General features: G+C 41.6%; 1 protein-coding gene across 3 annotated transcripts; it reads left to right on the top strand.

Annotated features, from left to right (window-relative positions):
- The first annotated feature begins 2035 nt into the window (after window positions 1-2035).
- Window positions 2036-19710, top strand: Znf12 (zinc finger protein 12). 3 transcript variants are annotated; one of them, XM_076840473.1, is made up of 6 exons: window positions 2036-2260; window positions 3445-3509; window positions 11332-11458; window positions 11720-11815; window positions 15304-15393; window positions 18694-19710. In XM_076840473.1, the coding sequence occupies exons 2-6, from the start codon at window positions 3495-3497 to the stop codon at window positions 18726-18728; spliced, it is 363 nt and encodes a 120-aa protein (XP_076696588.1). In that variant the 5' UTR covers window positions 2036-2260; window positions 3445-3494; the 3' UTR covers window positions 18729-19710. The 3 variants fall into 3 exon arrangements, with proteins under 3 accessions (XP_076696588.1, XP_076696586.1, XP_076696587.1); XM_076840471.1 differs by having other exon boundaries at window positions 15304-19710; XM_076840472.1 differs by lacking the exons at window positions 2036-2260; window positions 3445-3509 and having other exon boundaries at window positions 11331-11406; window positions 15304-19710.
- Window positions 19711-21548: the final 1838 nt, after the last annotated feature.

The raw sequence follows: 21548 nt of genomic DNA on the forward strand, positions 1-21548 counted from the left end.
TTTCTTTCCCATTCCTCACTCTGACTGTTGCCCCATCTTGGTTCCCTGTTGGCTCATCCCATGTGGATCTCTATTCCAGCTCCTGAACAAGGACTTACGTTTCTATAGCATCTGACACACCTGCATTGGCATGCTGAGTGCAGGTGTGCTCTCTTGGCTGAAGGAGGCACTGGAGTGGAGTCAAAGGTTTAACCCACCTATCCAGATGGCCAGTGGCAACTATGAGTATGGAGAATGTGACACCAATCATCACCTACTTAATAACCTACAACTTGTAAGTTTCTAAGGTAAAAAAGGAAAGCAAATCACAGAAAAGTTCCTGACTTATCCAACACCATAAAACATTCTCTAATAAAAACCTAGTGGGGCATGTGGGATTTGATTTTTTTGCCCCATCTAAAGAGCATGTAATATTACTTTATGTTGTAATTTTCTTTTAAAACCCCTTCTGGAGTAGTTTGTAATTATGACATAAATGGATTTATTATTTAGTTATTCTTGTGAAAGTGCATCTTTATATTAAAATACATTGTGTTGGTTATCCTGAGTATGTTATTATTTTTATTAACACCTTTAATTTTACCATATTCTTGGACATTGTTATTAGCATCTTATGGGTTATTTTTTTTTTTTTAAGATGGGACTGGAGGCGTGGCTCAGTGGTAGAGTGCTGGCTGATCTGGGTTCCATCCTCAGCATTGTAAATAAATAACTTAATAAATAAAAGATTACATTGTGCTTGTTGACAAAAGGTAGAGATTGTCTCTCTTCTCCCTTTTGCAGAGGTTTTCCTTTAGAGAACTAGTCCTAGAAATATTCCTCTCTCCCTTTGATTCACATCTAAATCTTTTAAAAAGTGGTATAAGCTGCTTGCCAGCATTCCAGCCAGGAATGCATTTCTAGGCCGGAGTCATCTCTCTAAGATGTAAACCTTGAGGAAGACAGCGTCCCTATGTCCCTGTCACCTTGGGAGTTTGGTGCAGGCACCCTACTCTGAGCTGTATCTACCCGCTTGTCATAGAGATGTGAGAAGTTTTGCTTTTCGTTGGGATAAAGGCAAGAGCTCGGACGACCACCTCGATTACCAGATGAACTCAGGATGAGTCCTGTGAGAATGGCGAGCCCACGGTGCGTCAAGTGCTTTCACCCAGGACCAGCTGCAGTTTATCCTGAGCCCGGGTGCACGGGCTGGAGAGTCCCTGCTTGGTATTAGAAAGGCGAGGCGTCCTCCTGCAGTCTCCTTAGTGATTCGCCTAGGATGCACATCACAGTCTGGCTCAGTGCTTCCTTGGGATAAAAACGGTTGTCTTCACTTTCGGCATTTGTGCAGAGGAGTTCCTGGGTTGGCAGATTTTGTTTTTACTATTTCCCCCACCAGCTTTTAAGAACCAATTAGGCCAGAGAACTGTTGCATTATTTCAGCCCCAAATAGTGAGAACCCATTGTGCTTATGGTCTCCTTTTCGAGGATGGACATTTGTAGCTAACTCTAAACGTGATCTTCTCGGACAGGCACAGTCACAGGTGGTTCCTTTCAGTTGGTGTGCGCTGTCTTTTTGCAGTTTGGGCACATTACTCGTGCGATCTGGAAAAGCTACGGTTTCTGTCTTCTTTCCCTTCCTTGGACAGCATCGCTGGACATCTGCTGTACCCTAGCCTTTGAGAAAACTTCTGCAGGACACACCCTTCTTCGGTTTGTCAGAACATTGGTCCCAACCGAAGGCTCTGAGGAAGAGAGAACCTGGGCTCCCGGGACCAACCACACAACCGGCTGCTAGAAGCCGAAAGGGACCGGAGACAAATGCGAAACCGAGCGCGGGGTTCGCGGCGGCCAGGGCTCATAGCACAGCACCTCTTAACCGCAGGACCAGGCAGAGACCTTTGCATCATTCCCTAAGTCCGGCGGCGCGCAGACTTTTGGGAAATAGAGTCCGAGCAGGGATCCCGCGGGCTTCCGGCGGCGTCCTGCGCATGTGCGGTTCTCCCTGCGTGCGTGTTCACGCATGCGCCTCGCCGCGGCATCGCCCTGGCTTCCTGTCTGTCCAGGTGACCGCCGCCCTGGTTTTCTGTCTGGGGCCTCTGGTGACCAGGACCGCGGAGTCTGCGGGGTGATCGCCGAAGGGCGCAGGCTGTGTGTCCCGGAGTGCCCCCTGGCTCGACCGCTACCTCGAGGGCCGAGCTCGCGGCGGAGGGCCCGAGGGTCAAGCAGCAGCAGTGGCGGCAGAGGGGCTGCGCGACCCGGGCCGGCGCTCTGCGGCACGGTGAGTCCTGAGGGGCGGATATGGGTCCCGGAGGGAGGCGCGGCCCGAGGTTGTGCGCTAGGTCCAGCCCCGACTCCTTAGGAGCCGAAAGGCCTGGCGAGGGCGAGGGCGAGGGCGGGGGCGGAATCCCGGAGCTGCAGAGACCCACGGGAACCGCTCGCGCGCGGGGTCGATGCTGTGCAGCTCTAGGAGGGACAAGGCGCTCGGTGGGTGGGTCTTTGAGGACAGTGTACCTGAGGAGGAGTGGACACTGGCCTCCTCTGGGATTTCTGGCTGCACTCCTTTCTCCACCCCGACTCCCTTTCCTCCTCCTCCTTGTAGTGCTCCAGATGTCTCTAAAGGTCCATCAGCAACGCTGTTCCTTACTGTTTGCTTCTTAGTTCTGCCTTTGTAGAGTCATGCAGTGTGGATCCAGAAAAGCCTTTTACTGCCTCGTTTGATAGAGGAGGACATAGTGGATGATTTGACAAAGGTTACCCGGGTGTTTTTAGGCACTTCTAGGCTTGGTTCCTTCTACTGTATTACATATAAGTTACAGTACATTTCTTTTTTTCTTTTCTTTTTTTTTTAAAGAGAGAGGTGAGAGAGAGAGAGAGACAGAGAGAATTTTTAATATTTATTTATTTTTTTTTTTAGTTTTTGGCGGACACAAAATCTTTGTTTGTATGTGGTGCTGAGGATCCAACCCGGGCCGCTCGCATGCCAGGCGAGCGCGCTACCGCTTGAGCCACATCCCCAGCCCTACAGTACATTTCTTAGTAGGATATCTTTTTGATCAGGCCACTCACATTTGTATGATTGAAGTCCCAACCATGGTGACTGTATTTCTTTAGTCAGAGAATTTCATGAATTTTCTGATCTTAAGTAGTTTGAAAAGTAAGAAAGTAAATGAGTTTTCTATAGCAGAATTCCTTTTTTTTTTTTTAGCTTACATTTAAGGATAACACATTATTTCAATTAAATTTGACGTTAATTCACACTTATTCACCTCTAATTATGTGTGGGTTGCAAACATATAGGTAGACACCATCCTGAGTATTTTCCAATCCCTTCTGAAAAGGCCTAATGAGACAGTCTTCCATAGAGTGTCCTCAGAACTTTCTGGGTATGTTTTTATGCAGGAGATTCCTTTTGTGACAGGTCGGATAACTTATAATGACGCTGCTTGCATTTTTCTTTCCCAGATTCGCCTCTGCTTTCACAATTCTCCATATTTTTCCAAGAGCAGCAGAACATGAGTAAATCCCTGGTGAGTTTTTCTGTTCATGTGTTTATTCTGTCCTTCTGAGGCAAATAAGAGTTCCAACTTCAAAACATGAAAATAGAAAGAGTCAAGATATAATCAAAATGGTAGCAATCAGCACTCAGCAGATTTTCTATATTCATATGTATAAATAGCCTAAAGAGTTCTTAAAACCACAGTATATGTATGTCTCCTATTTTTGGCAAAAAATTATAAATATTGTATATTCCTTCCTTGACTTACATTGACCATAAATGATATGCTTTCTTTCTCGTGGATTTTAAAGATTTCTTTGATAATTGTGAATAGCCTTCCCAAATAACAACCTGTAAGCTGCTGCCACTGATACCTTACTTTTCTGTCATGTGAGCAGACAGCATAGTGCCCAGGAAGGACTCAGCACACACGATCTTTCTGGTGACTAAAACTTTGCCATATGGACATTTTGCTCCATGCAGGGATAAAGCCTGGATTAGCTGGAGGAATGGCTTCACCCTTAAGTGAGTCTAAGCAGTTCTTTCTGCAGGTTGATCTGGGTTGCACAGCAGACAGTGCAGTAGAAATCCCTGGCAGAGGTGTCCTCATTTCCCATTCCCATTTTATCCTGCCTCCCACGGTCTCCATTCTGTGCCTGACACTTCCCTCATCCTGTTCTGGTGAAGGTTGCCAGTGACCAAATGTACATTGGGTATTTCTAACGTGCACACCCAAGGCTAATTGCCCATTGTTGTCTTAGTCACTCTGCAGTCTCCCCTGTCATTTTTTATTCCATTTCTTTTGTTGCCCTCTTTTTGAATCTGAGGAGTTCTCCTGCTTTCTTCACATATTTTTCTTTTGCCTATAGCTCATGACTCTTCTTACTCCTGTCTAATCTCACCGTCCAGTGCTTTTAACCTTGAATCCATGTTGCATCCCCAAGGAGATCAGATGCCTCTGTCCAGCTGCCTTTAGAGAATCTCCAAGGGATGTGTCCAGAGGGTACCTCAAGCTTATAGATGCAGTGGATCCCCAAATCATCAATTTTGCCCCCTGCCCACCTATGTCTCCTGTTCTTGCCCCTACTTGTTCATTGAGGCATTGTCCAATCTGTGACCCTGTCCAGAAAAAAATGGGATCCTTTAAATTTGTCCATCTCTGTTGCCATATGCAGTTGTTCCAGCATGTTAATTTCATATTCTAAGATTTTTATCCTTTCCCCATACTCTCTCCCTGCCACCGTTGTTATCACATTTTGCGGGAGGATGTTTTTGTACTCTTGGAGAAACTCCCTTTCTCTGCTTCTACTTCTTTCCTTCACTAGCTCAAATGCACTTTCTGCCTTGAGAATTTGTCCTGAAACTTTAATTTGATCAGGCTGTGTGCATGTGGAAAGCTCTTCAGAGGCTCCCTGAGTGACTAGGAAAACAAGGTTTCTGTTAAATTGGAAATGGAGAGATGGTGGGAAAATCAGGTTTGAGAAAATTAGGTTTTAGCCATTTTTAATTGGTTCTGTTAGCATGAGGTAAAGTGGTGATAGCAAGAGTGCAGGACATGTGTTGGAACTTCAGGAGACAGACTGGACTGGGAGTCAGCATGGAAAACTGTGTTGGGAGGTAGACAAGGGGGTGAGCCGAGGACTCTCCCACATGCAAAGTCTGCTACCGAAAGAGGGACTGGGTGGGGCAAGAGTGAGAACTGGGAGCATGAGGTTTCAGAAACCAAGGAGATGAAAGGTTTGAGCGTGGAGGAGCAACTATGTCAAATGCTATTCATAGTTAAGCCTAAAGACAGAACTGGCCATGGGATTCAATTCTGGGGAGATCCTCTGACTCCTTGAGGATTTGTTTAGCTAGATCTGATTTGATTTAAGAGAGAGTGGTAGATTTGGTATATTCCTGAGTTTTTTTGTTTGTTTTGTTTTGTTTTTTGAGTGGGGAATTTGGACCCAAAATTTTTTTGGGAAAAGAGAAATTGGCCAGTAACTAGAGTAGGAGTTGAGGTCAAAATAGGATTTTTGTTTTGTTTTGACGGGAGGAATAAAAAAGGGTTTGATCCACTAAAAAAGGAAAACCTTTGATGCATGTAGGAGAGGGCTGCACGGCTGGATGGTGGGGGGTCCTTGAGTCAGTGAGAGGGGACACGTTACAGGCTTGGGCTGCAGGTGTTCTGGGTGTTGTTCAGTGGTGGGGGTAGGATGTGACATTCCTGTGTGCTTCTGTCTTCTAGGAATTAGCTCATGAGGCTAAGATTTAGGGGAAGAGCAGTCCCAGACTGAGGGAGCACACAGGGACAGCCATCAGACTTCCTGGTATCTTCCTTCCTTTGCTGGAAAAGTCATTTCATTTCTTACAGTGTGGATGTAGTGTGGTCTTTGGGTGCTCCTGTCATTGCCTGATGCTTCTCAGCTGGATGCTGTGGAGACCAATCCTGCCCTCACGGACACTTGTCTCTCCTCTGTTTCCTGAAGGATTTCCAAAGGCAGCTTCCTGCTTACTTGGGCTTGCTTTTCTGGCCCTTTTCTCTCATCTAGTATTTTGTCTCTTGACTTCAGCTTTGGGGATGGGGTTATAAGAGGCACTTCTTAGCCTTGAGGAGCCCAGATGCTCCTTTGAGGAACAATCCATAGAGTAACTGGTAGCAGTAAAAGGGGTCTGTGCTCAATGCCTGGGAAACTGAAGTGATGGCAAAGCAGAAGTCATGTTTATTGTGTTGTCAGGGAGCCATTTCTGTTATTCACTGAGGGGAAAGGCTCAGGGGATGAGGAGGAATTTCCGTGGTGGTAGAGTGATCGGGCTTTGGGGAGTCATAGAGGTCAGTTAAGGGGTTTAGGAGACTGCATGGGTGCCCTGAGCAAGGCTTCCGGAGGACCAGTAACAAGTTTCACTTCCAGAGCCAAGAATGAAGGTAAATACTGAGACTGACGAAAGACCTGACAGTGCTGTACCAGGTTTGGGTTTCATCCTTCATAGAATTTGAAACCTTTTAATTGGGAAAGTGAGTCGTCTGATAAAAGGATGTAACAAATAGGCTGAGATGTGTAAAGGATGCCATGAGGGGGTTCTGGGGGCGCCTCACAATGGGGCTCGGGTTTCCAACTAAAGTGCCAGATGGGGAATGTGACGGTGTTTCCATGACCCGGACACAGGTATGTCAGTCTGCTGATGTTTTTCTTAATCATGAATGGGGTTATACATTTGTTATAGCTGATGATTTAGTATCAGTACTTTATTATTTCCTAAAATGACCCAGGTGCAGTGCTGTGGTGCAGGCCTGTAGTCCCAGTTATCTCAGAGGCTTCTGGTTCAGATTTTGACAAAATGTATAATGTGGTATCACTGACTACCGTCAGGTTCATGCAGAACAGTTACAGTGTCCTAAAATCCTATGCCCCATGTTGTCTCTTGCTTAGTCCTACCGTCAACTCCTGTTAACCACTAATCTTTTACTGTTTCTATGTTGTTGTCCCTTCTGGAATGTCAAATCATGGAACTGTACAGGAGCCTTTTCAGACTTGCCCATTTATGTAAAATGCCTACTCATAACATCCATGCAGATCTTTCTATTACGAAATTACTTTATTTTGCTTTTTTCTTGTTTACTGAGTACTCTTGAGCATTTTTAAATTTTTCCAGTTTGGTCATGTTGGTAAACATTTTCTTCGAAGTTGATCGTCTTTATATTTCATTTTCCAGCATTACCATATATTCTGAAGTATTTTCATTTTGAGAAATGGAATATTTCACCTTTTTTAACATTTCTCAGAATGAGAAAGCTTGCATGGATGGGCTTCCCAGATCCAGAGCATCCTATCCTTCAGTGTTCCAGTGCAGGATCTTAAACAGGTGACATCAGTGGTGGGAGTGGGAGGGGTTTGTCCTCTGGTTCTCATTTCTGGGAATCTTGACCTTCCCTCCCTTTCAGTGCTGCATGCGATATGTTCCTTGGTTGTGGTGTAGGTGGCATCCTGACCGACTCACTCTTGAGTCTGTAAAATTGAGAATGTTTGGCATGATGTACAAGAGCACTCTTGTTGGTTGGGCAGACCCCAATTTGCAGTCCTTTGGCCTTGGGAGGGTTTAGCTGTTCTCTCCTCATCTGATTCCCAGTGATGCACATGAGATCACTGACCTTTAGAGGCAACCAAGCTAACAGGCCATTTGTTGAATTCCTCTTGGTCTTTTTCATTTTATGGTCTTGAGGAATATGCATTTTCTCTCATTGTTTACTTAATGGAGTTCCAGTGCTTTACCTTGAACTCCTATCCTCCCCAGCCACTCCCAGAAAGAGTCTCAGAGAGGTAAGGAGAAGGCTCCTTCCCTGCAGCAGTGGAGGACAGAATTGCCTGCACCGAAATCCAACTCTGAGGAAGTTGTTCATTGAGAAGTTCACAAATTATCCTCACCCTCAGGCCTAGTACTTTGGCTTTGGTGAAAACATAATCCGGTCCTGAGTTTTATTATTACAAAACTATCTCTGGAATAATATATCTAATAAGCACTTTTTCTTTGAGATGGGGTCTCGTGGTCTTTCCTAGCTGATGAAGAGTTCCTGGACTCAAGGGATCCTCCTGCTCAGCCTCCCAAGTTGCTGGACAACAGGCATTCCTACCTGGCTAAGCAGACATTACATTGTACCCTTGTCCTATAAAACTGACCTAAAGCCCTTAAATGCTACAGTTCTGATTATTTCTAACAATAGTTTATCTAGGTTTATTGAAACCCATTTTATCAAAGTTATTCATTGTAAAACTTTTGTTTTATGCCAGAGTAGGAACAGTGAAATTTTTTCTTTTGTGGATAAAATTTTTCCTTTTGTGGATAAAAGTGAACTCAGGCAAATGATTGAAAGCCATCATCAAATAAAAAACTCAGTTTGGAACATTCATGAGAATGCTGTTTTCCAGGAGCATGTTGTGGGAATTAAAAACAACAAACTCTAATTTTTTCATCATATACTGTTTATTTCCCTCATAAGGCAAAATTATAAGCAATTTTTTTAAAAAGCAAATTGAGAGTTAAAATAAGGTGCATTAACATTTGACTGTTTCTTCATGCCCTGTTCCCTCAGTCTCTTGCATTTGGTGATGACTTTTAATATACAAGACCCATTTAACTTTTTTGACCCCAGAATAGCCTTCCTTCCCTCAGTTAGTATTCCTTATTAATTAAGTAATCACTCATTTATTCATTCATAAATGTAAGTACTCTCCTAAATACTGGGCTTCTGAAAATAATGAAATATTCCTTCTTAAACTCACTTTAAGACTCCCTTAGTGGGAAAGACTCAAATAAGATCTATAGAGGAGACGTGTAAATGGAATGGTGTGTTTGTTTATTTACTTGGGATTGACCCTAGTGGTGCTTTACCATTGAGCTATATCCCAGTCCTTTTTAGTTTTTATTTTGAGATGGAGTCTTACTAAGTTGCTAAGGCTGGCCTCGGACTTGAGATCCTCTTGCTGCAATCTCCCTAGTTGCTAGCGTTACAGGCATTACCACCACATCCAGTTTAGTGTGTTTATTTTAAATGTGTTTTTGATAAACATTTTTACCACAAGAACTGTTCTGGTTTAGAAAAGAGATTCTATGAGTTCACTTTGTTATAGTCATAGGTATGTATGGTGTTATTACATGTACTTTGTATTTATAAGACTCTTTCCTTACCTGAATTTTCCTGAATTGATGACTTCTCCACATTGCCCCCTCTTCTCCTTAAGAGTTATTTGAAGGCATTGTGCTGGTGATATGCCTATTGTTATCCAATCCACATGACTGTATTGGTAAATATCAGGTGGATAATTAAATATGGACCCATCGCAAGAGTAAATGAAACCAGTCTTATTTTTCTAAAAAATAAGTAAGTTATCATTGCTAGGTCCACTTAATGAGGCAAAGCGATGCAGTGTACAAACTATGGGCCCTGTGGGTCCTCACCATGGTAGCCCCAAGTCAAGTCTTGTGATGCCTGCATGGAGTATGGGCAGAGCTTCTGGAAGCCATGCTTTACTTTCTATCACCTGCTGGGCAGGCATGTCAGGTCATTCTGGCTGAGGGAGGCCCATTTCTGTCTCCATGTGTCCCATCTGCAGTTGGGCTTTCTCTGCCCTGACCACCTTTAGCCTTTCCAGGCCCCTGAGCCTGGTCCCTGGACACCCTAGCAAATAGAACTGAAAGACAACACAGTATCTCCTACCAGCAGGACCCTTCCTGTCCTTGTGGATGGTTTCACATGGAGAAGCCAAAACATTCAGAAATATCAGAAATTTATCAGTGTCCCACATGGCCCCTGAACATGATGGAATCTTTCTTTTCCCATTTAGATGAAATCAACTGGAACTGTTGTTTTTACCTATTTCATAATCCTTTCTTGGCAAGTGTATAAAACTTAATAACCACATAAAAGTGGTAAGATAGGCAGTAGACATTATTGCTAGGTCCACATCATGTCCACAAAGCTGCATCAAGTATATTCTATGGAGTTCCTGTTTCCTGCTGATGTTTCAGTATGTGATCGGGACCATATTATATTATCTTATCGTAGAGGTGATGATTCTAAAGGAAACCGTTTTAGTGCTGGTGTGTTTTTGTGAGTGGGACAGTTTTTTCAAAGGATGCACATTTAAATTTCTTGGTAGGCTATTTGTCCATTCTCAGAAATGTGCTTCTCCTCTCCTAGAATGTGTAAATAGAAAGAAAGGAAATTCTCGGTTCCCAGCTGGGAATTAGAGAAACCAAGTCATGCTATTACTGATACTTCTGTAGCAGGCTGTGGACTTTCCTATAGGGAAAGAGAAAACTAGAACATAAGCCAGAGTATTTGGTGACTGTGGCAAATACTGGCTTGCTTATTGCTTTGGTGATTGTGGCAAATACTGCAGAGTGGTTCAGAAGGTTAGAGAAGGTACAGGCTTGATCAGGAATAGCAATTGAATTTCAGATGTGGTGAGTATATATTTCAGGTGTGGGACATATGTATCTGTCTGGAGTTTAGAATAGAGGCCTGAACTGGTCATGTAAGTTTGAGAAGTGTCATTGTATAGATGGCAATTAAATTAGCCAAGAAGCTAGGCAGACTCACCATCAAAGCAGCAAGCACAGATAAAAAGAGTAAAAGACCAAAGACTGAGCCCTGGGGCCCTCCAACTTTATGATTACTTGAAGGAGAGAGGACAGCAGAAGAGATTGAAAAGGAAAATGGCCAGAAAGGTTAAGGGAGAACTAACGTTGTTTTGTTCTGGAGGCAAAATGAAGAGTATTCAATTGAGTAGCACAGTGCGTCCTGGGATTTTTCAGACCTGTGTCCCTGGGGACAAGAGTTGTGCCTGCTAGTTTTAGTTTCCTCAACAGCCAGGATTATGCCTGGCTCCCAGTGCAAGTCCAGCATTTTCATTTTCTTTTTTTTTTTTTTTTTAGAATTTTTAATATTTATTTTTTAGTTTTCGGCAGACACAACATCTTTGTTCGTATGTGGTGCTGAGGATCGAACCTGGGCCGCACGCATGCCAGGCGAGCACGCTAGCGCTTGAGCCACATCCCCAGCCCCTCATTTTCTTAATGTATATGAATAAGCCCCCTGCCACTGTATTTATGATATGTGTGTTTTTCTTCAACAGCCTGTAATGTAAAATAAGGTATACAGTGTTGTGTTGTGTTTGGTTTTGTTCTGTTTTGTGGTGCTGGGGATTGAACCCAGGGTCTTGTGCAGTCAAGGCAAGAATTGTACCAATTGAGCTATAGCCTCAGGCCAAGGTATACAATGTTCATGGTTAACTTTACCAGTGAGCTTGAAAAGATTTTGTCTCTGTGTACCTTTTCCATGTCACCCAATTCCAATTGTGGTACCACTGCAGGGGCCAGTGTCTTTCAAGGATGTGGCTGTGGACTTCACCCAGGAGGAATGGCAGCAGCTGGACCCTGATGAGAAGGTGACGTACAGGGATGTGATGCTCGAGAACTACAGCAACCTCGTTTCTGTGGGTGAGGAAAGCTTGCTTTCTCAGTTGCTAAAATACATGGGATTTCTCTGATTTAACTTTGAATTGGATGGGACAAATGTGAGTAGTGTTTTTGGCACCAGGTAGGGCATTGTGGTCTTGACCTTCCCAGTGAAAGGCTCTGATTTTAATAAAGCACCAGGGCACTTTGTTGTGCAGCTGGCACAGCAGCACTTGCCCCGCATGACAGAGGCCCTGCAGCCAAGCAGCCAGGTTCAAGTTCTCTTTCATTTCTCATTAACAGGGTATCACATTATCAAACCGGATGTTATCATCAAGTTGGAGCAAGGAGAAGAGCCATGGATAGTAGAAGGAGAATTTCCACCTCAAAGCTATCCAGGTGTGTTAGTGGAGGCAGAGAGGAGATTGGTAATGGGGAGTTTCTCTCCCAGGGACTTTTCTAATGGTCCCAAACCTTTAGAAATACTAGTTACTTTTACACTGTAGGTACCTGACTCTCGTTCCCCAAGACTCCTTCCTTTCTAATGAAAATGTATGTCTGCAGAGCTTTGCCTTACTTAACCATTGCCCAGAATCAAAAGTCAGCCCCTTCCTTCTTCCTCTTAAACCTTGGGTCTTTGCTCAATCTTCTAGCATTTCAGTAATCCATTATCATAGGTTCCTTTTGTTTTTAGATATTCTTAAGGCTGTTACCAAAAATAACATGTGACTCTCATGTTCTAATTACCTTCCTGTTTTAAGTGTTTTTATTTTCTTTGCTGTGAAAAACCTCAGACTTACTATTATCCTCAGTTCCACTTTTTACTCCTCTTTCCTTGAGGTCAGATGCCAAAATCCCTACCTGTGCCTAAACAGTAGATTTCATCCACCTTCATTGGTATATACATTAAGCTTTATTGGATGGTGCTGATCATTCCTGAAATTTAGCCCTCCTGGAGTTTGGTAATAGTAGTAACTCCCTAGTGACTCCCTCTTTTCCTAAATGCTCATTTTTATCTTGACTCTAATTTACTATTGTTCCTAATGCCTTGAGTAACATTGCTGTTGTAGCAGCTGCTTAATAGGTTTTACATACATAAATTATATTTGATTTATTTGTCCTTCCACCTTCTCCAGAAATGTCTCTGAAGGATCTGTTTCCACCTGCTGTGATTTCCCTGTTTCACGAGGTCCTCAAAAGGGTTTCTCCGGTCTCGAGTCTGTCAGGTTTTTGTTTGTTTGTATGTTTTTATACTGCTCACACTAAGGTTGAAATCTTTGCTACTGTTCTGTAGAACACTGTTCTACAGACCAAGTGTTTTCTGTTCATAGCAGTACAAAGCTTCTCTCATTCTACGTGTCTGAAAATGATCATGATCTTTTTAAAATTATAATTACTAAGAACCTTTCCCCCTTCCCTTATTTACTAAATTACACTATTCTTCTCTTTCCCTATAGTGCCCCTGTGGACTCACTAAAAATGCCCATTTGTCACCAGCTATTACTGATCTGGCCAGGATGAGTGACTGGGTTTTATCCCTTGTGAGATGTATTAATTTATCCTTTGAATTTTGTCAGTTTCCTTTGCCTTATGTAAACAAGAACTGTACTCTCTCAAAGCTATATTACTGTAAATCATGATTGGATTTCAAGACATCTTCATCTGACGTCTCCAGTTAGGTTATCACTAGCCTTACAAGACAGACCTGCTCTATCCATTATGACTTCTTTGTCTTTCAGGGATCACCACGGTATTGCCCTGTATTGCCTAGAGGAAGTAATTTCCCCACTCACTAAACTCATTCTGCCCATGCTCCTGACATCTTCTCTTCATGAGATTTTCATTCCTGCAGCTTCACACTTCACTAGGGTGGCTCTCCTTCCCCAAGTGACATGTTCTTAGTGTCTGGGCTTGAATTTTCTACCTATTTGAAGTTTGTTTCCTTCCTGCCTCTTACCATTCCAGTTTCTTCCTTCTTTCAACTTCAGTTCAACCAAAAAAAGAAAAAGAAAAGTAGTCTGTAATCCAACAGGATATATATTTTGCTTAAGCTTTTTTGTTCTCCTGAATTATAATCCTATAAAGAAAATGTTATGTTGTCCCTCAATATAGTATGTAACATAGAGTAGACATTTGTTTCTTGATTTTTCTGAGGAGCCATTCAGATCAAAGAACTTTCTTATCCATCCATTCAAAAATAATTTATAGGCAGTCATTTCTAAATATGCATGCCTGAGTCACATCCCCATATTTTCTTACATACTAGAAAAATACCTCTGTGATTCCAATTAAGAATATCTCTGATTCTGTTCAAGGATAGAAAAGCCTTTACAGATAGGCTTTGAGTGGATGAAGCCAGGTAAAGAGGGAAGCAATAAGATCAGAGACCTGTGGCTACAAATGCACTGGTGGTGTGTTGGGCACCACAATAGTCTTAACATAAGTTGAGGCTCTGAGATCATGATCAGTCTCTGACAACCCTTTCATCTAACAAATAAGCTTGGCTTTTCTGGGACAGAGTATTTTTAGTAACAACTCATCCTAGCCATTGTGAATCCAGATGGTAAAAAGTATTATCAGATTTTTTTTAAAACCATTTTATCTGTTGATGAGCAGTGGATTCAGGGAAGCTCTTGGTTTGGGAGAATAAAATTGATATGGCTTCATTTGATATGGATGACAGCAGGTACATTAGTTAGGTTCGTCCCAGAATTTGTAAGATAAGTTAAAAAAAAAAAAGTTTAAAACCCATTATTATAAAAGCAGGCTGAGGGGTCTGATGCTTAAGGTTTATACACTAACTTAAACTGAGGGGTGGGGAAGCATTCACATTCAATAAGGTGAGAGCAAAATGTCAGGAGCAGGACTGGTTTAAGGAAATTATCAGGAGATTGAAAATACGAAAAATAATTGCGCAAATCATTGAGCATGTGTTTTGGGCCTGTTCTGAGCGCATCATTAACTTCAGTAAATCCCGTAACAACCCTATGAGGTAGAGGCCATCATCTCCACTTGACAGGTGGGGATACTAACTATGGAGGCTATTAACTAGCTCACCTAGGCTGCCTCATCAGAGTTCATGTGAGACTTTCCAAATAGGAAGAAAAGGAATTTCATGGCCAGAATAAATTTAGTATTAAATCAGTGTTGTTAGAATATTTAGAATCTAAACTTTCAGAAGGGTGGTGCCCTGTGGACCATTTTATACTTCCTGTAGACATGGATGTTCCAGAACTCTCCTTCCAGGTGAAGCTGAGTTAGGGAAAACGCTGGTTATAGGTTCTAGACATGAGAAAGTTTAAATGTAAATTTATTCAGCACTACTGTGGGGGATGGAGGTGAAAAGGCATAGTAGTATGTAAGGATGTAGAGCACTGAGGGTGCTGCCACAGACATCTTAGAATAATGCCTTAGACTGCAATCCACCTCTCCCAGCTGATAGGAAGTGATAAGGAGTAAAGTGCTCATCCACCTCCAAACTGAATCCCTGCCTGGATATGGCATGTGACCCTCCTTGTTCAGCAGAGCTCCTTGTCATTCATCCTGTTTGTTCCCGGTCCTTTCATGTTTGTCAGCCATTCATCCAACATCCTTTTTCTACCAGTCATTGCTGTGTCTGTATTTTACCTTGTGTACCCTTGAACAAAATACAAAGTAGCAAAGATCAAAGGTGCCATGTTTTTGTCAAGTTTACTTTGTTTCTCCACCACTTTCTAGTGTGTTTGTCTGTTATTCCAAACAAAAGAATGAGGGAGAAAAGCATTTGGAATTTTATCCATCTGTCCATTAAGCTAGCACCTACCCACAATAAGGTGCTGTGTGCCAGTCTCATTCCATATCTCTTGTAGGAAGATGTACAAAAGTTGGTTCATTTTGCCTGTTTTTAGATGAGGTCTGGCAAGTGGAAGACCCAATGGAGAAGCTCCAGGAGGATGAAGATATGTTCTTCATCAATAAAACCCTGGGTGAAGAGAGAGGTAATGTTTCTGGTAAAGCTTTTAATGTAGAAATAAACCCTGTTCCTTCAAGAAAAGTGGCCTCTAAATGTGATTTATGTGAAAAGAGTTTAACATCTGTTTCGGAGTATATCAGTAGTGATGGAAGTTATGCAAGGATGAAACCCAATGAATGTAGTGGATGTGGGAAATCACTTCTCCACATTAAACTTGAGAAACCTCATCCAGGAGATGAATCTTATGAATTTAATCAAAATGGAGAAGCTTATGCTTTAAGTGAACAAAATATTTATCAGAAAATTCATATTTTGGAGAAACCCTTTGAATACATCGAATGCCAGAAAGCCTTCCAAAAGGACACAGTTTTTGTTAATCACATGGAGGAGAAACCATATAATTGGAATGAATCTGAAATAGCCTTTCTCCAGATGTCAGATCTCAGTGTTCATCAGAGATCTCACATGGAAATGAAACCCTATGAATGCCGAGAGTGTGGAAAATCTTTCTGTAAAAAATCCAAATTCATTATACACCAGAGGACTCACACAGGGGAGAAACCTTATAAATGTAACCAGTGTGGGAAGTCTTTCTGCCAGAAAGGAACTCTCACTGTACACCAGAGAACCCACACAGGAGAGAAGCCTTATGAATGTAACGAATGTGGGAAAAACTTCTACCAGAAGTTACACCTCATTCAACACCAGAGAACTCACTCAGGAGAGAAGCCCTATGAATGTAGTTATTGTGGAAAATCCTTTTGCCAGAAGACACACCTCACACAACACCAGAGAACACATTCAGGAGAGAGGCCCTATGTTTGCCATGACTGTGGAAAGACCTTCTCCCAGAAATCAGCACTTAATGATCACCAGAAAATTCACACAGGTGTGAAACTCTACAAGTGCAGTGAATGTGGGAAATGCTTCTGCCGAAAGTCTACTCTCACAACGCACCTGAGGACACACACAGGAGAGAAACCTTATGAATGCAATGAGTGTGGGAAATTCTTCTCTCGGTTATCCTATCTAACTGTACATTACAGAACTCATTCAGGAGAGAAGCCCTATGAATGTACTGAATGTGGGAAAACCTTCTATCTGAATTCAGCCCTCATGAGACATCAGAGAGTACACACAGGAGAGAAACCTTATGAATGTAATGAGTGTGGAAAACTGTTCTCCCAGCTGTCATACCTGACTATACATCATAGAACTCATTCAGGAGTGAAACCCTATGAATGCAGTGAATGTGGAAAAACCTTCTACCAGAATTCAGCCCTTTGTAGACATCGGAGAATACACAGAGGAGAGAAGCCCTATGAATGTTACATATGTGGAAAGTTCTTCTCTCAGATGTCATACCTCACTATACATCATAGAATTCATTCAGGAGAAAAACCTTATGAATGTAGTGAATGTGGGAAAACCTTCTGTCAGAATTCAGCCCTTAATAGACATCAGAGAACACACACAGGAGAGAAAGCTTATGAATGTTTTGAATGTGGGAAATGCTTCTCTCAAATGTCATATCTCACCATACATCATCGAATCCATTCTGGAGAGAAACCATTTGAATGTAACGAATGTGGGAAAGCCTTCTCTCGGATGTCATACCTCACTGTGCATTACAGAACCCATTCAGGAGAGAAGCCCTATGAATGTACTGAATGTGGGAAAAAATTCTACCACAAATCAGCATTCAATAGCCATCAAAGAATTCATAGGAGAGGGAATATGAACGTAGTTGATGTGGGAAGGCTTCTCTGAAGTTGTACCTCAGAAACATTTTAATATAATAGACAAAAACTCTACATGAAGTCAAACACTATTATACACTGGGCCCTCTGTATCCATGGGTTCCATATCTACGTATTTGACCAACTGAAAATATTTGGTGAAGAAATTGCATCTGTTCTGAACACTGACTTTTTTTCTTGTCATTATTCCCTAAACTATACAGTGTAACAACTATTTACATAACATGTATGTTATGTATTGTAAGTATTCTGGAAATGATTTCAAGTATATGGAGAGGATTATGTTAGTTATATGCAAATACTATACCGTTTTACATAAAGACTTGAGCATCTGCACATTTGGGTATCTGAGGGGTCATGGAACCAATAATTAGCCCTCCCTTCATCCAGCCCTGGATACCAAGGCACCATTGTTTATCACAGTTCGTGCAGGCGAGTATGGACAGGCCCTTGCATATAGGTCAGATTCATCATCTGAACATTCACGAGGTAGAACAACAACTGTTAACAAGACCATGCAACTCACTAAATACTAGACTATACAGAAATAAAAATGTCAATATTTAGAATGTGTATGTCTCACCATGGATTTGAACTGCTTTACATATCAGGGAATTTTAGCAGATTAAGGAATGTGGTAAACATACTCCTTTGGAAAATGTTAATACGTAAAGACGTGTTTCTCATATAACAAACTTTTTGTAAACAGTTTGAACAAAAACAGAACATATCTGCTGTGAATAAACATACTCTTTTTGTAAATAGAAAATGTAAAGTTACTGGGATAGCTAGCCAACTCTACTAGATTAAGCTCATGTAAACGGTTCCTGAGGAACAATAGGATTTAGGGTTTTTTTGTTTGTTTTTTACTATGATACATTATAGTAATTGTTATTCAGTTTGAATCTTGTTTGAAAAACCTTGTTTCCTTATTAGTTTATAACACCTAGGGTAAGATTGCCCACTCTAAATAGCATCACAATGTTAATATCTTAATATGTATTTTCAGTGAGATAATATTTGTCATTTACAAACACATTTGATCATTGTTAATGAACTATGTCATCCATTAAGAAGCCATTTTTTATAATATTTTCACCTATAGATAAAGGAGATAGATCAGCAAAGGAGATAGATCTAGATGTATGAAATAGAAAACTCTGCATAGATAATTTTAAATTGTTAAGCCAGAAGTCTCCAAGAGTGACAAAGAGCTTTAGAACTTACTGTATTCTATACAGTTAAAAAGGGGGAGAGGGTTACTTAAAATATTCCCATTCTGTTTTTCACCTGTTTTTTATTTTGGATGCTTACATAAGTGTGTGTAGAGCACAAATACTGTGTAGAAATTAGATTTCTTTTTATGACAGAGTTTGTGAATGTTGTGCTCTGCTCCTTTCCACTACTGAAGGAATTGAGAACACATTAATTGGGCAGACGACTCCCCCAGTCCTCCCTCCTTATTCTTTGCAGGCAGAGTCTGAGTATCCATTTGTCCTCACAGGATAGGAGATAAATCCTGATTAGTTTCAATCAGTAATGATAACCTTTCTCATTGCCAGCAGTTGGTTTAGAGTGGTCCTGGGATCAGTCTATATAAAGAGGTACCTGACAGGTGTTTTCTGGAAAAGATTTCCTCAAAGGTAAAAGGACTCAAGCAAGGTGAAATGGAGTCTTTGGTCAATGTCGCCTTTCCTGGATCTGGTGCCTGGCATCGTCTTTCAACAGTGATTATAGTTTAATCCTGACCAGAAAGATTGGAAGAACTTGGGACCTGGATGATGTCACTGAGCCTGGGAACCAGCCAGCCTTGTGGCCATTCCATGTCTGGACTGTTTGCTTTGTGATAGACTAAATTTATGTTTTAAGCCAGTTGACTCAGAATGTTCTGTTGCTAATAATTGAAGACATTGTAACTGATAACAAAGTTACACTTTTATAGGAGTTATGCAATTCAGAAGTGGACTTTAAGCACTTACTTTGAGGTGTTGATAAAAAAAAAAAAGGTATTTCCTGTAAATTTTGATGTAAATAGTTTGAGCATTGGATATCAACTTGAAACAATTAAATGTGTATGCTTCCTTGAACTCTCATAACACAGACTTGGAGAATTAACCTTTGGAACCTGTCATACCTCAGGTGCACCTCCATTTTTCTAATATGTGAAATAAATTTTGAGGTAATTTAATTTTATTATTCATGGATCACTGCTACATTAGTTGGCAATATATGGTGTGAGGTAAGGATCTAATTTTGCTTTCAAATGATTACTTGCCAGGTAGCCTGTCTCATTTTACTAATTTACCCCTTTACACCACTGAACTGAAATGCCATATTTTTCATGTGTGAAACACACATCACACCTGTTTTGTTGCTTAGCACTTTTTCTCCGAATTTTTCTAGATGATTATATGCTATGTAACAGGAATTAAAAGTCTGGTAGATTGTATAGTTTAGGGTAGGAACCAAAAGTTGATAGCATATTTGTCGAAATTTTATCTACAAAGGTTTCCACCCTGGAATGTCATTATAGCTTATTACACAATGTACATTTTGGCAAAAATAAAAACATGATGTTAATACCAGAGCTACATTCTATTTAAGACCAAGATTCAGCCTCCCTTCCCTGTCTTTATTCCATCTCACTATGTTCAGCTGTGCTGTCCAATCAGGATACTCAGAACTATATAATAAGCAATGAGACTGCAGCCTAAATAATGACCAGCTTTCCTAGAACACCTCTAGTTAAATAAAATGAAGCCACAAGGATATCCATATTTTAAATTATGTTGCTTTTTTCTTATGACAAAGAAAAACTATATCAAAAGCAAATTGGTTTTCCTTGATTGAATTTTAAAGTCTGTGCCTTCTACCAAAGTGATGACTAGTGTGAGCTCCTGGCTTATTTCCATGGCCCATTACTGGAGATGCCATAGCAGGAAAAGCTATGTGTGGATCCAGAGAACTAAAGACCAGTCAGGTAATGGCCGAGAGACAGATGCTGAGGAAAACCTGAATTGTAATCTTTACACAGACTTTGCTTTTCCTCCCTGTACTTATTATCCCCCATCTCCCCTGGACCACATATTAGCGTGGAATTGTACATGAGATGACAGTCTCTGTCTTGGCTAAGCCACCTTCCTCGGCAGCCAACTTAATAGATAGAATTAGGAAAAATTGAAAGATAGTCATTTCTTCTAAAATGCAATATATGCATTTCTCCAAAACCTAGTGGTGTGCAAAGTGACTAAATAAAATTAGGTCTTAGAAAGTAAAAGGAATCCACTCAAGATTCTTAAAATAGTAAGAGTATTAGCAGAATTGGTAACAATCCTAGTACAAGAACTAGTTTAATTCCTAAAGGAATAGGCCGTAATTTTATCTTTAGAAAAACACATGTCCAGACCTTGGTTTCTAGTTATCATCTCCCACTAAGTGGAACCATTAGTAGAATCACAGAATCAGATTATTCCAAGGCCAAACAGGCTGGAGAGTGGGGAGCATTGGCACTCAGCTTGGAAGGCTGAGGCAGGAGGATCACAAGTTCAAAGCTAGCCTCAGCAAAAGTGAGGTGTTAAGCAACTCAGTGAGACTCTGTTTCTAAATACAAAATAGAGCTGGGGATGTGGCTCAGTGATTCAATCCCTCTTACCACCTCCCCAAAAAGGGGGGGGGAATTGAAGGGAGGTGACATTATAATGGATGGCAAAGCAAGGAAATCCCCAACAGGAATAACTGTTGAACTGACAAAACTGATAGGATTATCCTCTGCAGAATTATAGAATCTAAACCTTCCAGCCACCAGATGAAGGCTTGGTAAAGAAGCGGGTCAGGGTCAGGGTTGTGGCAGCACCTTTGTAGTCAGAAGGTGCTGTGGCTGTTTAAAGTACCCATCTGCCATGGCCTGCACCCCACCCAGAGCATCAGCCTAAAGGGTGAGCCAGTGTTCCAGGTTCAGGTTGCATGAGGGGGAGGAACTGTGGCTGTGGGTTCGCCTGTTTGCTGCCGTCTATGAAACTGTCACCAGAGCTTCTCTTAGTTTTACTAAACTCCTAATGGTCAGCGTCTTCCTAGGTAGTTTGCACCTAAAGCATTTAGGTGCCTACAGATACTGGCTGCAGCAGCTTGGGGCAAGGAACTCTTGTGATGAGCAAGAGACAAAGGAAGACGTGAAGAGGAAGAGGGTGAAGGGAGATATGTGGAGGAAGGCGGCTTTTAACAACTTTCATGGGTACTGGAAAGGTACACATTGCCAGAGAGGGACACATCTCAAAATTACCCAAGGAAGAAGGCCCTGTGTTCTCACCTTGAACTCACCTTCAGGATCTAAGCTGGAAGTGAAGGCCAAGCTCTGAAGGGGCCCCCAGCAGAAAACCAACCTGCAAAAGCTAAGAGTATTTTCCCCCCTTTTCCTATCCTA

This window comes from Callospermophilus lateralis, chromosome 19 (genome assembly GCF_048772815.1).
Source record: "Callospermophilus lateralis isolate mCalLat2 chromosome 19, mCalLat2.hap1, whole genome shotgun sequence".
Lineage (NCBI taxonomy): Eukaryota > Metazoa > Chordata > Mammalia > Rodentia > Sciuridae > Callospermophilus > Callospermophilus lateralis.

Coding starts and splice junctions, on each gene's coding strand:
- Znf12 (XM_076840471.1), top strand. Junction 11,459..11,719: donor CAGCAACCTCGTTTCTGTGG/GTGAGGAAAGCT, acceptor TCTCATTAACAG/GGTATCACATTATCAAACCG. Junction 11,816..15,303: donor TCCACCTCAAAGCTATCCAG/GTGTGTTAGTGG, acceptor GCCTGTTTTTAG/ATGAGGTCTGGCAAGTGGAA.